The following is a 13,190-nucleotide window of genomic DNA, read 5'->3' on the forward strand; positions in this document are numbered from 1 at the left end:
CACAAGTGCAGAAATTTAGGAAAAAAAGAGGTTGTATGAGGTGTTAGATTTATAGGGGTGTATACCTTATTTGTGTCTGAAAGAAGTTATTTGAGGGTAAGCTGAGCAAAGAAAAAAAGCATTCTGCATTTTGCTCTGAATCTGGTGGGTCTTCAATTGCTCCCCTTCTGTGGGAACAACACTGGAGTCTGGTCCAGCTCCTGCCAAGGTTGTACTTCCTATTTTGGAGCAGATAATAAAACTGAAATGGATCATATGGCTAATCCCTGAGTGCTCATAGCTGTCTTTCACCTTAGTCAGCATCTCCTCCTCCACTGCCAGAATCTTTTTTTGATTCTTGCCTGGCAGTATGGCAGAGGGATAGTGGGAAGTGTGCTGCATTTTTACTGAAGGAGACAGCACTTGCAGAATTGAAAAGACCTGATTTGCCTGCCCAGTAGAGATGCTGTAGGCTGCTGATTCTGGTTGTGTAGGTTAAAGCTGCTGCTCTGGAGAGTAGTGGACTTGCAGGTGGGGGTTATTGCTGTTCCTGGACTTGCATTAGTAAATCAGTGCTAGATGTTGATAGATGCTAAAAGCTTTAGTACCCTGAAATCCTCAGTGGACTGATTGTATGCAGACAGGGTTTGGTTGGTTTTCTCCTAAATATCCTCGCTGTAATGTGTGAGTCAATTCTTCATTGTTGTATGTTTGTTGAGACATTCTCCTCTCCTCTCCTGTACTTAGGCTATGCCCTCATACCTTCCACTAAATCCGACAACTTCTCAGACTCCAGTCACAGTGAGATTTCATCCCGCTCCAGCATCGTGAGCAACTGCTCTGTGGACTCCATGTCAGCAGCGCTGCAGGACGAGAGGGCTTTGTCCCAGTCCCTCCTCGTGGTGGATTCAGGCGGGGCAGAGAGGAAGGAGCATCCTCAGGCACTGACAGATTATGGCCAGCCCTGCCCAGGGTAAGGTGCAGCTGCTTCTGCTGGGGTGTTCTGCTGTCAGAAGGGGTAAGGAGGCTTTGGCCAGGACACAGTTGTGCACTCTGCTGTGGTTATCCAGCTTCTGCTGGAGGCAGGAGCACTGGCTGCTGTGTGGGAGCCTGCTTCCATAAGAAGCTTACAGTATTACTTGGGGAGACAACAGCTTGTTCCCATTGGTGGGGTTTAGCTGGCTATTTCTCTCAGGAGACTGGAAGCTTGTTAAAAGCCAGGATGATGCTTAGCAAATTAATGCCGTGGTGAGAGACAGCAAAGGAACAGCAGGATATGATCAATTCTCTCTGAGTCAGCAGTGCCAGTCACTTAATGTGCTCTAATGTGATTTGTAAGGATTTTTCTAATTATCATTTGTTGCTTAGGCAGACTGGCAGCTTTCTGCCAATGTCTTTCTGACAGTTTCCACACAAGAGGTCTTGTTACTTCAGTGCAGTGAGAATTTGAGCTGAAATGATGCTTTGAACTGGAAGGTTTTGGATTTTTTTTGCTAGATGTAGCACCTTGATCCATAGTAAGTAATATCTCCTAATATATCTTGGGATAGCATTGTCTGTCCTCAGCTGTCATGGATTCAGCTAAACAAGAGATGCTCCTTACATTTCTGATTTTTCCAGCACATGGAATCATAGAATGCTTTGGGTTGCAATGGACCTTAAAGATCATCTTCATCCTACCCCCCTTCTCTGGGCAGGGATCAGGGTGCTTCCAACCCCACCCAACCTGGCCTTGAACACTTCCAGAGATGGAAAGAAATGAGTAATTCAGTTTATTTCATAGGATTAAATTGGGAATATAAGATGTGCTTCATCAAAGAAAGTAATTCCCTTTCTAGAAGACATAATACACACTGAGTTCATGTTTTGTGGTTGTTCCTTTATTCCTTAGTTTCAATAAGTTGTGAGGGAAGAAAGTGGATTTATCCTAGGACTTAAATAGAAAAGGAAGGAAATAAAACCCCTTGCTTGCACATACCTTAGAAATGTTCCTTGATTTCACAACATGTCAGTAAACTGCTGAGGGAGGGTGTTGAATTTCAATGTTGTGCTGCCCATGCATTTGTTAGCACAACCAGAAATAGTTGGGAGCCTTGAATAATGTCTAGCAATCCTATCTTCATGTATTCTAAATTCATACACAACTGGCTTTATTTTCCCCCCTTAATCTTGCATTTAGAGCAGTTAGAGCTTTCAGCAGACATTTCTTTATAAAAGAAATTTTGGACTTTGCTTTTCAGAATCTGTCCCTCCATATTGTTCCCACAAATGTTACTTATGCCCAGTATTTCCAGGTGTTCTTGAAATTCAACTGCTTCCACTCTGTCTGAACAGCTTGATGTTGCTGCCGGTGAAGGGGTTGGATTTTATTCTATATATTTATTTTTGTTTTAGTTTATGAATGTACAAAGAAAGATGGTAGCAGACTAAATGGAAGAGGTAACTTACTCCTCTGCTTTCTGTCAGGCACTGTTTCTGTGATTGGTAGAGAAAAGCTTCTGTGGGCCAGACTTGGGGATCTGGGGTGCAGCCTGGAAATACATGTTGCAAACTTGTTATTCCCTTGGGAATTACTTCCTTGCTGCTGGGTGCAATGATGATTTGGGAGTAACTGTGTCTCTTGTCAGTGCTCCCTTGTGAGCTTGCTGCTCACCTGGTGCAAACCCAGAGTTGGCTCTGAGTATGTTGCTCTTGTTGTAAAAGCTTACAAGTGTTTTTTTCCCAATTTCTGTTGTTTTCCAATGTAGCTGGTCCATCACTAGGCCTGCTCTGATCAGAGGGATGGCATTCACATCTTCCATGAGCAGCGAGGAGATCTCCCATGAGCACATCACGGTAGAGGCGGCAGACAGCGGCCGGGGCAGCTGGACTTCATGCTCAAGTAGTTCTCATGACAATTTCCAGAATATCCCAAACCAGAAGAGCTGGGATCTCCTCAGTTCTTACCGTCACACCCAGCTGGACGGACCTATAGCTGAAGTGGATCCCACAAACTGTTACTCTGAGGAGGGTTATTTGTATTCCGAAGCCTTTTCCAAAGCCAACAGGCAGTCGAAAGCCAGCATGGAGCTGGATCAGTCTCGGCAGAGCTGGGCATCCTCCAGCTCCCTGTCAGACACTTACGAGACAAACTACGGGACAATTAAGCGGAGGGGGCTGGAGAACTCCTCGGCAGAGCAGACGGAGGCTTTGGACTCTAAAGCAGGCGCTGATACAACTTACAAAACTGTCACTTCAAGTACAGAAAAAGGCCTGATAGGTAAGCCAAGCCAACAGCTCGTGGAAGCTGCTACATCTGTTTTTAATCTTGTACTAAGTTGTTAAGAAATGACATCAGCAGGTCTGGGGCTGCTTGGCATGTTGAATTCAGCTTCACACGTGGCTGTAATCACAGCACTACACTGTGTGTTTTTAAGCCACCTTCTTTTGCATTAGGAATATCAAGATAATAAACAAGTGCACTTCCCCATCACTTCATGGGTCTGCAGGAAAACTCTCTTCAGGAAAATGTCAGGCAGTTCTTTTCTGTAATATGCTGTTTTACATTTTTGAATGATTTTGGAGGTATACTCATCACTGTAGCTGTTCTTCTGACAAGAGTCAGTGATCCCATACTCCTTATAAGACAGACTTCCCAGGAGCCCAGAGGGAAGAATGTGACTGCAGAGTAGTGTAGAGCTCACCTGCCTCTCTGGAGCTGAGGCACCTTTCATCCACAGGGCTTTGGGCTCTGAAAGCTCAAGGGCAAAGCAGATTCCTTTCCTGTCTTTGCTATTTTAAGATGGCATTTATTTGATTATACGGCTGCAGTTGGCTACTTATGAAAGGAGAAAAAAAACTTTAAAAGTTCTTTGAAATATGCATAGTTCTATCAAGCAAGAAGTTCTTCCCCCATCCTAGTGAGTTCAGCAGCCAAAATTAAAGGAACTGGGTTAGTAGCAAGATAAAACATGGAATGCAAAGCTTTCTAAGACTGTGAGGCAAGGGTGCAGCTGAAATGTAGTTTAATTACTGAGTGGATTGCTGGAGGGGTTTGTTATCAAAGGTAATTGCCTGAATAAACATTGCACGTAGGGCGGAGGTCTTGGATTGTGTTCCTCCTTCTTGGCTTTGAAAAAGAAATCATGGTGGAGCCTTGCAGAAAATTTGCTCCCAGCTCATTGCTGTGCCTGTGCTCTGCCCTGGTAGCCTTTCAGAGCTGTTCTTGACTTTCTGGGCTGTATGAGGAGGTGGCAGGTTCACTGTTCAGTACATGCTGTCTTTGCTGACAGCACTTGCCCTTCCTTTTAATTCTCTTTCTGTTCTGCACCATGTAGCTGTGAGGAGCACTCACAGAGTGCTGGACATGAGTATGTCTGCTCAGGGAAAGATCTGATATGGGTGGATGTAATTACAGGTTTGGAGACACAAATCCATTAGCTGCTCACCATCCCAAAGTGTGCCAGTTATCTTCATTTAATTTCACTGTTTGTAAAATACTGTGAATTGGAACTTAACAAACAGACACATTATTTTTGCATTACTACAGTTGACTAAAGGTTAGCTCCAGGGAGCCTGAAGCTTTCTCCTTTGAAGGAGAACATACCCACCCTTGTCATTCCTCCTGCAAATACAACCAAGACTGAAGGTGAGGTGAGGGCCCAGCCCTTCCCCATCCCTCCAGGGAAGAGCAGATCTTCTTCACTTCCTCTGCTTTTTCACAGAGACCTCATTCAGTGCTAGTTAAATGAAGATAAATCCTGTAATTAAATAGTATCAATCTCTGCCTGTACCCACGTGTATCTGCTAAACCCCTGAATTTGAGTTTGGTTGTTTTACTGTCAGCCCAGGCATGAACTGAGGCCATCAAGTATGAACCAGTTTGTGTTCCTGATACCAAAACCTGCAATCTCACAAGTCTACAACACAATAAGAAATACTCCCTTATTTTTCATCCCTTCACATTCTTCTAAGATAAGAAACTATTATATTTGCTGAAATAAATGAAACTAATGAACATGCACTGTTTAAAATGGATCCACAGGAAGAATGCAAATTCACTTAAGTAAGAGATTAAAAAAGTTACCTTGACTTTGAAATTCTCCTGTTGCAACATGTCCATGGAAAAAAGCCCAATTTAACATGCACATAAGCCCCAGACCTGGGGTGGGAGGGAGGGGAGGCTGCCTAAAAGAATTATATTTTGGGTTGAGAGAGCCTCTGTGACTTGCACTACTGGTGAACAGGGCAGGAAGGGAGAATATGAATTATGAGGCATGGACGTTGCAAATGTATAATGCTGACTGTATTCTTTTCATGGCTGCACAAGGTGTAATGCAGCCTTCCAAAGGCTGTTCCAAAAACTGTTCCTGGTTTTTTCTCACTTGTAAACAGAGAACATAGTTTAAGATAAGGGTAAAAAAGAAAGCAAAGCAAAAACCAAAGGAAAGAAGTAAGAAATTAAAAGTATGGGTGTGATAAGCCATTATTCTCTTTGTGAATACATAAAATAATTAATGCAGGCTCAATACACAGTCTGCCTCATAGGATCAACTTTAAGTGATGCTATTTTTTTTCTTCCTATGGCATAGCTGTATGGTTTCGTGTCTTTATACACATCAGTTGATATGGTGATGTTTTATTATAATGAATTTGTGTTAAGCAACTGACCTCTTTTGGGCGATGAAATGGGTATTGGAAGTCAACCAGCAGTTCTTGCTGTCAAACACCAGCGTGCTGTGTGAAGTTACTCTGGGCTGGTTGCCTTAATTCCTTCTGTTTCAGTTTCCCAGCCTGTAACAGTGGCAGCAGACTTGGCTGTGCTGCATCTCCATCCTGCTGGAGAGTTCCAGAGCATCCCCTAGTGCAGCAGGGCCACAGGAGCAGGGACTGTAATAAAAGGTGTTAATTGCAGTCTGAATGCAGACTAGCTTAGAGTCCTCTTTCCACTCAATTGACATCTCACCTAAGGAGTTCATGGATTCTCTTGTTACTGACTTCTTAAAATAAATAGAAAATAGAAATGAAGGCATAAATACCTGCTGCTCTCGTTATAACCAGTGTTTCTGCATTTGCATTTTGTTATCAGTTTCTGTTTTGCCATTGTAACATTTCATGATTTTTTAACGTTTTGTTTCCTTTCTTTTTCTTCTTTAACATTTCCATTGCTTATTTCTTGTGCCCAGTGTACTGTGTCACCTCACCTAAGAAGGACGATAGGTATAGGGAGCCACCGCCCACCCCTCCGGGATATATGGGGATTTCTTTAGCGGACATTAAAGAAGGATCGCCCCACCACCCACACCTCAAACCTCCAGACTATAGTGTGGCAGTGCAGAGGTCAAAGATGCTGCACAGTGACCTCTCTAGACTGCCACCCGACGCGGTGGCCTGCGTCTCCTCGAGGATGCCTCAGTGGCACGGCCGGCAGCCGTCCAGCCCCAGGGTAGCAGAGCTGCCTGACGCAGATAGTGAAGAGGATGGTAGGTGAACAGCTGGCTGGGGAGCGGGGCTCTGCAGGGTGCACCTCACAGCAGCGGTCTGGGCTTTCTCTTGCCTCACCCCTGGAGATTAACAGCAGATTAATCTCTGCATACACAGTTGTGTTTGTGTGGCTGTGTGCACATGGCGTGGCTGTGCGTGTCATGCATAGCTGTGTGCATGTACATACACGGTTAAAGCAAAGAAGAATGCCTTCCCCTTAGAAAAAGCATGTTGGCACCAAACAAACTCAAAGTATATGTAAATAAATTAATATACAAAAATGTGAATATAAGATCTCCTAAAGTGCAGCTGAGACACTTAAGAGCATGTAGATTTTTTGTTTGTTTTTGTTTTTTTCTTTAAAATCGGTCCCCTCTTAAGCAGTGATGGGACACTGACAGACTACATGTGGAAAAACTCCTGCCTCCCTGGGCTGATTAACTGGTGTCCCAGTGGTTTGACTGGCATCAGGGTGATGATGGTCTAAAATCAGTGATTTAGATTTGATGGAGTGAACTTATTTCATTTGTATTCAGGTGTGCTGGCATTGAGCTGCCTTGTGCCTCAGCAGATATTTTTAGAGATTGAGTTTCAAAATATTGAACAAAATAATATTGAACTTCTGTTCTTCTGGAGAGTGCATTTGATGAAAGCTGTATTCTCTGCCTAACTTGGCCTGACAGTGTCTCTTCCAGTTCATTTTTCATGATCTTGTTTGAAGCAACAGCCAGTGCTGCCAAGCATGGCATTTGTAGGGTGACCAAAATGTGAGAGGATTTTCCAGTAAAGACTGCTCTTATATTGTGTCAAAGCTAACTTCAGGTCAGGAGAATTTCTACTTAATTGTTTATCTGTTGATTTGCTTTTAATTTCTGTGCACTGATGTGATCTTCTGTACCTTTTGCTGGTGAGCTCTTTTTTTATTAGAAGGTTGTGATCATTTCCTTCCATTCCAGTCTGATTTAAAATGAGCCTGTATTTAGATGGAAACAATTTCTGATGCAAAACTATTATATCTTGGCCCTTTAAAATGTGTAAGCAGTAGTTAACATATGTATTAGTACTGCAGTTCAAACTTTTAGTAAACATGAAATTGCCTGGCATTATTTCTGTTGTGCTTTTGATGTAAAAATATGGAAGACATTGCTTCAAACATTTTTAATCAAATTTTTCTAAGTTAAATTTAACTGTACACTTTTAGAGGCACCTATTTTACTATTTTTGAAGTGCTTGGTTAATTTTATTTGGGATAAAATGCTCACTGCATGGAAATTTGCTGGCTTTTTTCCCAAATCCATAGCTTTTGGCATACTGGGAGCTGCATGCTGATAGTTTTTGGAGGATCTAGGATTTTCTGTTTGGCAATATGTCTTTATCGTATGACCATCATACCTCAGAGTGCAGAAGCTGTGGCTGCCCCATCCCTGGAAGTGCACAAGTCCAGGCTGGATGGGGCTTAGAGCAACCTGGATGGTGTCCCTGCCTATGGCATGGAGTTGGAATGAGATGCTTTATAAGGTCTCTTCCAACCCAAACCATTCTGTGAGTGCCTGAGGATCTGATAAATGGTGATATGGAGTGTGTAGTGATCAATGATAAAGACAGTGAAAACATGCTGCTGCTGAAGGGCTGAAGCTGTCATAGACTCACTGTTACCACCTCACTGGGTGCTGGTCTGTGCCCTGTGTGCCCGAGGTGGGGACTGATGGAATAACTGCTTATTTCTTTGTCTTGTTTTGCAGAAGATGAACAAGTATCAGCAGTTTAACCCTTGGGCTATTTATATGAACCACTCACAACACAAAGGATGTGGGAGAAGGTCTCATGGTTCTGTTAGGACTGCTGACAACTTGCTGCTACTGACCTCAGACCTTGCCTGTGTCCCAGACAAGATGGAACGGGTTGGATCACCTCTTCACACCTTCCTTCACTCTGCCACCACCACCTAAGAAGCTATTTCTACACATGAAATAGAAAATCCTGTTCAAGGAATGTGCTGACTGCCTGGGTACCAACGTGGGTACCCAGAGATGGACCTAGCTTCGTGCATTGGGGAGGACCAGTTGTCACCACCACTTGAAACTTGGGAGCATTTTTCTGTATGATACCATATAATCCTTTGGTAGTTTCCATTGTTGTTATTTTCTACATGACAGTTAGAAGTCTGAGAGTGTTATTTTATGAACTTCAAAAAAAAATTATATCAAAATGTCAGCAAAAGCAAATGATGTTGCTGAAATATCTGAAAATAATTTATTAATTTAATATTTTTAAATGGGAATTTCCTTTACGTGCGTTGGGAGTGCTCTGGTTGGCTAATATAAATGTTTAGTCAATGTGACAGTAAATTAGCTACACATCAACTGTTGTGCTCTCAAAATAAACACAGAAAAGTAGAAACGGGTGCAGAAATTTATAGATTTTAGAGTGGGTTTAGATTTAATATGAATAGAGTCCAATGCCCTGCAGAGCAGTGTCTGTCAAGGCAGCACTCCTGCTGCTCCCCTCCCACATGGACACAGCAGAAACCTGTCCAAGGATTTTAGAAATTGTTTTAGCTGCCAGCCAACTAAGGCAACAGTTGGTGCTCTCCTCCCCTGTTAAGGAATGTTTGAAATGTGAAGCTGTAGCTTAAGGGGGGAGCATCTGGGGAGATCTGAAGCTTTCCCAAAAGAGTTTTAACCAGGTTTTGCCTTGCAGAGTTCAACATGCAAAGCATGTTCTAAAACTCAAAACTCCAGCTATGTGTTGTGGTTTTTAAGATCATCTCACATGTCCTGGCCTTTTCCCAGAGTTGCACAGGGTTTAGGTGCAAAGGTTATCTTTGAAAAAAATAATAAAATAATTAGAAATCACCTACATTTCACAATAAAATTTGTGAAACTGAATAATAAATGACACAGTGCTTATAGAAGAGCATAATGCATTTTATGATGGGTTAAAAAACCCTGTTGTGTTTATCTGGAAAATAGAGATAATCTCAAACTATTTTTTTTAAAAATCCTAATTAAAAATCCTGGTGTTGTTGATGTCAATGAGAGTTTTGACTTACAGCCAGCCACTATTAACCCATGATCCTCTAGTTTGATTATGGTCAAAATAATTGCTTCTTTGATTTTACTTTTAGCCAGCCAGAGTGCAGAGGGGTAGAACTGGAAATGCCTGCAGGTTTTCTTTCTCCTTCTTCCCTTCCTTCTTCCCTCCCTTCTTCTTTCCTTCTTTCCTTCCATACATGACACCCCATTCTAGTGTTAAAATCAGACATGAATGTGTGAATATGTATTTAAACATTTAATTGTAAATCTTTGTTGTGATGTTTACAGCCTAAGCTAGAAAGATGATGTTTGTCATTTTTACAGTGCCTCAAAACTGATTTCTATATCCATAGTTGTGGAGAGCTTTAAGGTTTTGTTTTTTTGGTTTTGTTTTTTTTTTACCTATATGTGTGCAGAGGTGCAAGGTGAATGCAACATTTTTGGAAAATTCCACAAGTACCAAAAACAACCCAAAGCCTTTGATGTGCTTTCTCCATAGTAGCTAGGGGCTGATGCAGCCAGGTGGATGAGAATGACCCAGCCTGTGTCTGCCTTCAGAGCAGTTCCAGGTTCAGCATTGCCTGGAATGTACCTCTCACCATTGGAATTGGGAAGGTGTAAATGAACAGTGATGCTGAGGAAGGGGATGCCTAATTTATAACTCACTGGTTGGCTGTATGAATTTTTGGCACAAATATCAGAGAAGCAAATAGTTAAAAAAATACATTAAAATCCACTTGAGGTATGGCATAATACATGCATTTTGCTTTCGCAAGGCCTTAATGCTTATAATGAACCTGCACAGGCCTTAGTGACTAAAGATTAATGTGTCAAAGCAGTGCAGGACAGAGTGAGTGTTTTCAGCACATGCAATATTGGTAATTGAACTCTTGAACTGATATTCCTGTGGGATGTAAATCCAGGTCCTGCCATCCCATTGTCAGCTGTAGTTAGTTGCTTGTTAACTTCTGCATGGAAACAACAGGCTTTGTGTTCCATCAGAAATCATCTGTGTTGTGCCAGGTGAATGAAGCCATACGGTTCCTTGGCCCTGGGAGGGAGCTGCAGCTTATTCCAGCCTGTTGAACAAAATACAGGGGATGGGGGTTACTAAAGTGGCTCCCTTTTACCCCAAAACCCAGTAGTGCTGCCTTGGAGGATGCAGGGAAGCCCCTGTGGGGAGCAGGGTTGGTGTCTCCTGGCAGTCAGCAAGAGCAACTGAATTAATCACCCATCCAAAGATGGTGTTTGATGGTGTTTGCACACCAACAATATCCATATGTTCCACGGGGCTCAGCAGACAGTGAAAAGTTCTGCAATGAGTGAAAGTCTTACTAATAATATTTTCCTAATAGCCAACACAGCTGGTGTACATAAATCATGCATAAAAGATGGACAGATGAGCTACTCCTGCTCCTCCTGCCTTGCACAGTGTGGCTTCTCTGCTGCTCCTTGCTGGGCTTTCTGTTTGTTTGTTTGTTTGTTTTTAACTCAACCGATCACATTGATTGGGGCCAATAGCCAAGTGTAGAGTGTCTGGTGTGGGTTTGAAGAGACATTATCCCTTTTTTTGGTAATTCAGACAGAAGCAATATGGTGGTTAGTTCCTGTTGTACACTGCTTTGTTGAAGTGATGTATTCTTGACCACAGATCCCTGACTCAGTACCTCTGCTAGGTTCTTCTAGCTCGGGCTCTGATGCTGATGAACAGTTAAGGTGCCTCACGTCATGTTCTTCCACTGCCATACCTGGGTTTGCTCACTTCCTGCTCGTTGTTTGCTTCTGTCTTGTTGGTGAAAGATGCATTTCAGATTTCTGTGATTTAAGCACACAGTCTTTTGTTATAAATCTTAAACTTCCAAATAATTCCTGAGAAAGCAGTGTAGTTTGGTAAAATTGAATTGGTCTCTCCAGTTGCAGAAAGGGGAAAATGAGATCACTGAGCCTCTGAGCATCAGATTCATCTCCCAAGTACACAAAAGAATGGAAATACAATGGCTGTGGATGTTTGCAGTTCATGTTTTTGCAATGTGGACAAATTTTGAGTATTTGCCAGCAATGGGCAGTGTGGGACTTTCCTGGCTCCTTCCTTTTGCCTTTACTCAGATAAGTTTTTGGGTGTGGCCTCACCTTGAGTCCTGTGTGTGATTTTTGGGCACCATGATGTGAAAGACATGAAGCTATTAGAGAGCATCCAAAGGAGGCCAGGAGGATGGGGAAGGGTCTGGAGGGGGTGAGGCCTTATGAGCAGTGGCTGAGGGCACTTGGTCTGTTCAGCCTGGAGGAGAGGAGACTGAGGAGAGAGAGATCTCATTGCAATCTACAGCATCCTCCTGAGGGGCAGAACTGATCTCTCCACTCTCATGAGCAGTGACAGGTCACGAGGGAATGGCCTGAAGCTCTGTCAGGGGAGGTTTAGGTTGGGTATTAGGAAAAGGCATTTCACCCAGAACAGCTCCCCAGGGAAGTGGTCACAGCACCAGCCTGGCAGAGCTCAAGAAGTGTTTGGACAAGGCTCTTGGCCACAGGGTGGGATTGTTGGGAATGGTGCCAGGAGCCAGACTTGATAATCCTGCTGGGTCCCTTCCAGCTCAGCAGATCCTGTGATGCCAGGTGAGTGATGCTTCACTGGAAGGGGGTCAGAGCCCATTGCTTGGGATGGGCTGTGCTGGGGGCTGTCTGCACCTCCCAGAGGCAGAGGGTGTCCCCAGGGGCTGAATGTACCAGTGATGCCACTTGTAGAGGGGCCCGTGGGGCATCAGGGGTGTTCCAAAACCTCTTTCATCATGTCCTGAGTAATTTTACTGCAGGCAACAGTGAAAATACAACCCTGTCATTTAAGTTTTTATAAAACATCAGAATTTTTGAAGGATAAACTTGCCACTGCCTTTGCAAAAAGAAAAGAAAAAAGGGATACTCTCTCTTTAGAAAAGCTTTACACATTATATTTTAGAACGCTTGTATAGAGGGTAATCTATCTTGAATTCCCAACCCAGCTTTTGCTTCTGTTGTGCTTTTTATTGTTTTATCTTTATTTCTGATATACCTGGAATGCAGTTTAGCTTGGTATTAATTAAACTCTAAATATGTGAGCATATTGGCAAAACTGCACAGATGTAATGATATTCCAATAGCAATTGTACTGCACAAGTCAGTGATTGTAAAGTATTCTGTAACAAGCAATGTTTGTCTCCTATTTTTTGATACCTCTTACACTTATGTCTTTTAGAAAGACAGTGCCTCTGTATGCTTTTTGTATTTTTACTGAGTGATTGTAAATATTTGTTATATTTTTGGTTAAGAGAATGTTTAAAAGTACTGTTTATTATCCAATCTATTAATATGTTGGAATCAATAAACAATCAACATGTATTAATTGTTTTCAGTAGTGTTTTCTGGCAGCCAGTGGGATGGAGCTGAGGTGGTACAGAGCTGGGAAGAGCCTGGTGGGAGTGATGCTCACCCTGGGATCAAAGAGGAGCCACCACTGAGTGATTTTGTTGTGTCTTCACAGTGAGGACAATACAGACCTGTGATGTTCAGAGGGCTAGAGCAGCTTTTCTGTGAAAATGGGCTCAGGCAGGGGGAGTTACTCAGACTGAAGAAGAGAAGGATCTGTGGAGATCTTGGAGCCCCTTTCAGTGTCTAAAAGGGCTTCAAGAGAGCTGGAGGGGGGCTCTGGACAAGGGGAAATGGCTTTAATCTGAAGGAGGG

The 13,190-nt window shown here is 42.9% G+C and overlaps 1 protein-coding gene across 9 annotated transcripts in view; it reads left to right on the top strand.

The window, feature by feature from the left end:
• The window catches only part of RAPGEF6 (Rap guanine nucleotide exchange factor 6), a 122,129-nt gene extending 109,281 nt beyond the window's left edge, over nucleotides 1-12,848 (top strand). For all 9 annotated transcript variants that reach the window (XM_030229206.2, XM_030229207.2, XM_030229202.2 and 6 more), the window contains 4 exons: nucleotides 727-952; nucleotides 2,727-3,238; nucleotides 6,144-6,440; nucleotides 8,184-12,848. In XM_030229206.2, coding sequence (XP_030085066.1) covers nucleotides 727-952; nucleotides 2,727-3,238; nucleotides 6,144-6,440; nucleotides 8,184-8,209 — 1,061 coding nt within the window. In that variant the 3' untranslated portion in view covers nucleotides 8,210-12,848. The remainder of the gene's footprint in view (nucleotides 1-726; nucleotides 953-2,726; nucleotides 3,239-6,143; nucleotides 6,441-8,183) is intronic.
• The last annotated feature ends 342 nt before the right edge of the window (nucleotides 12,849-13,190 follow it).

The sequence above is a fragment of the Serinus canaria genome, chromosome 13 (assembly GCF_022539315.1).
Source record: "Serinus canaria isolate serCan28SL12 chromosome 13, serCan2020, whole genome shotgun sequence".
NCBI lineage: Eukaryota > Metazoa > Chordata > Aves > Passeriformes > Fringillidae > Serinus > Serinus canaria.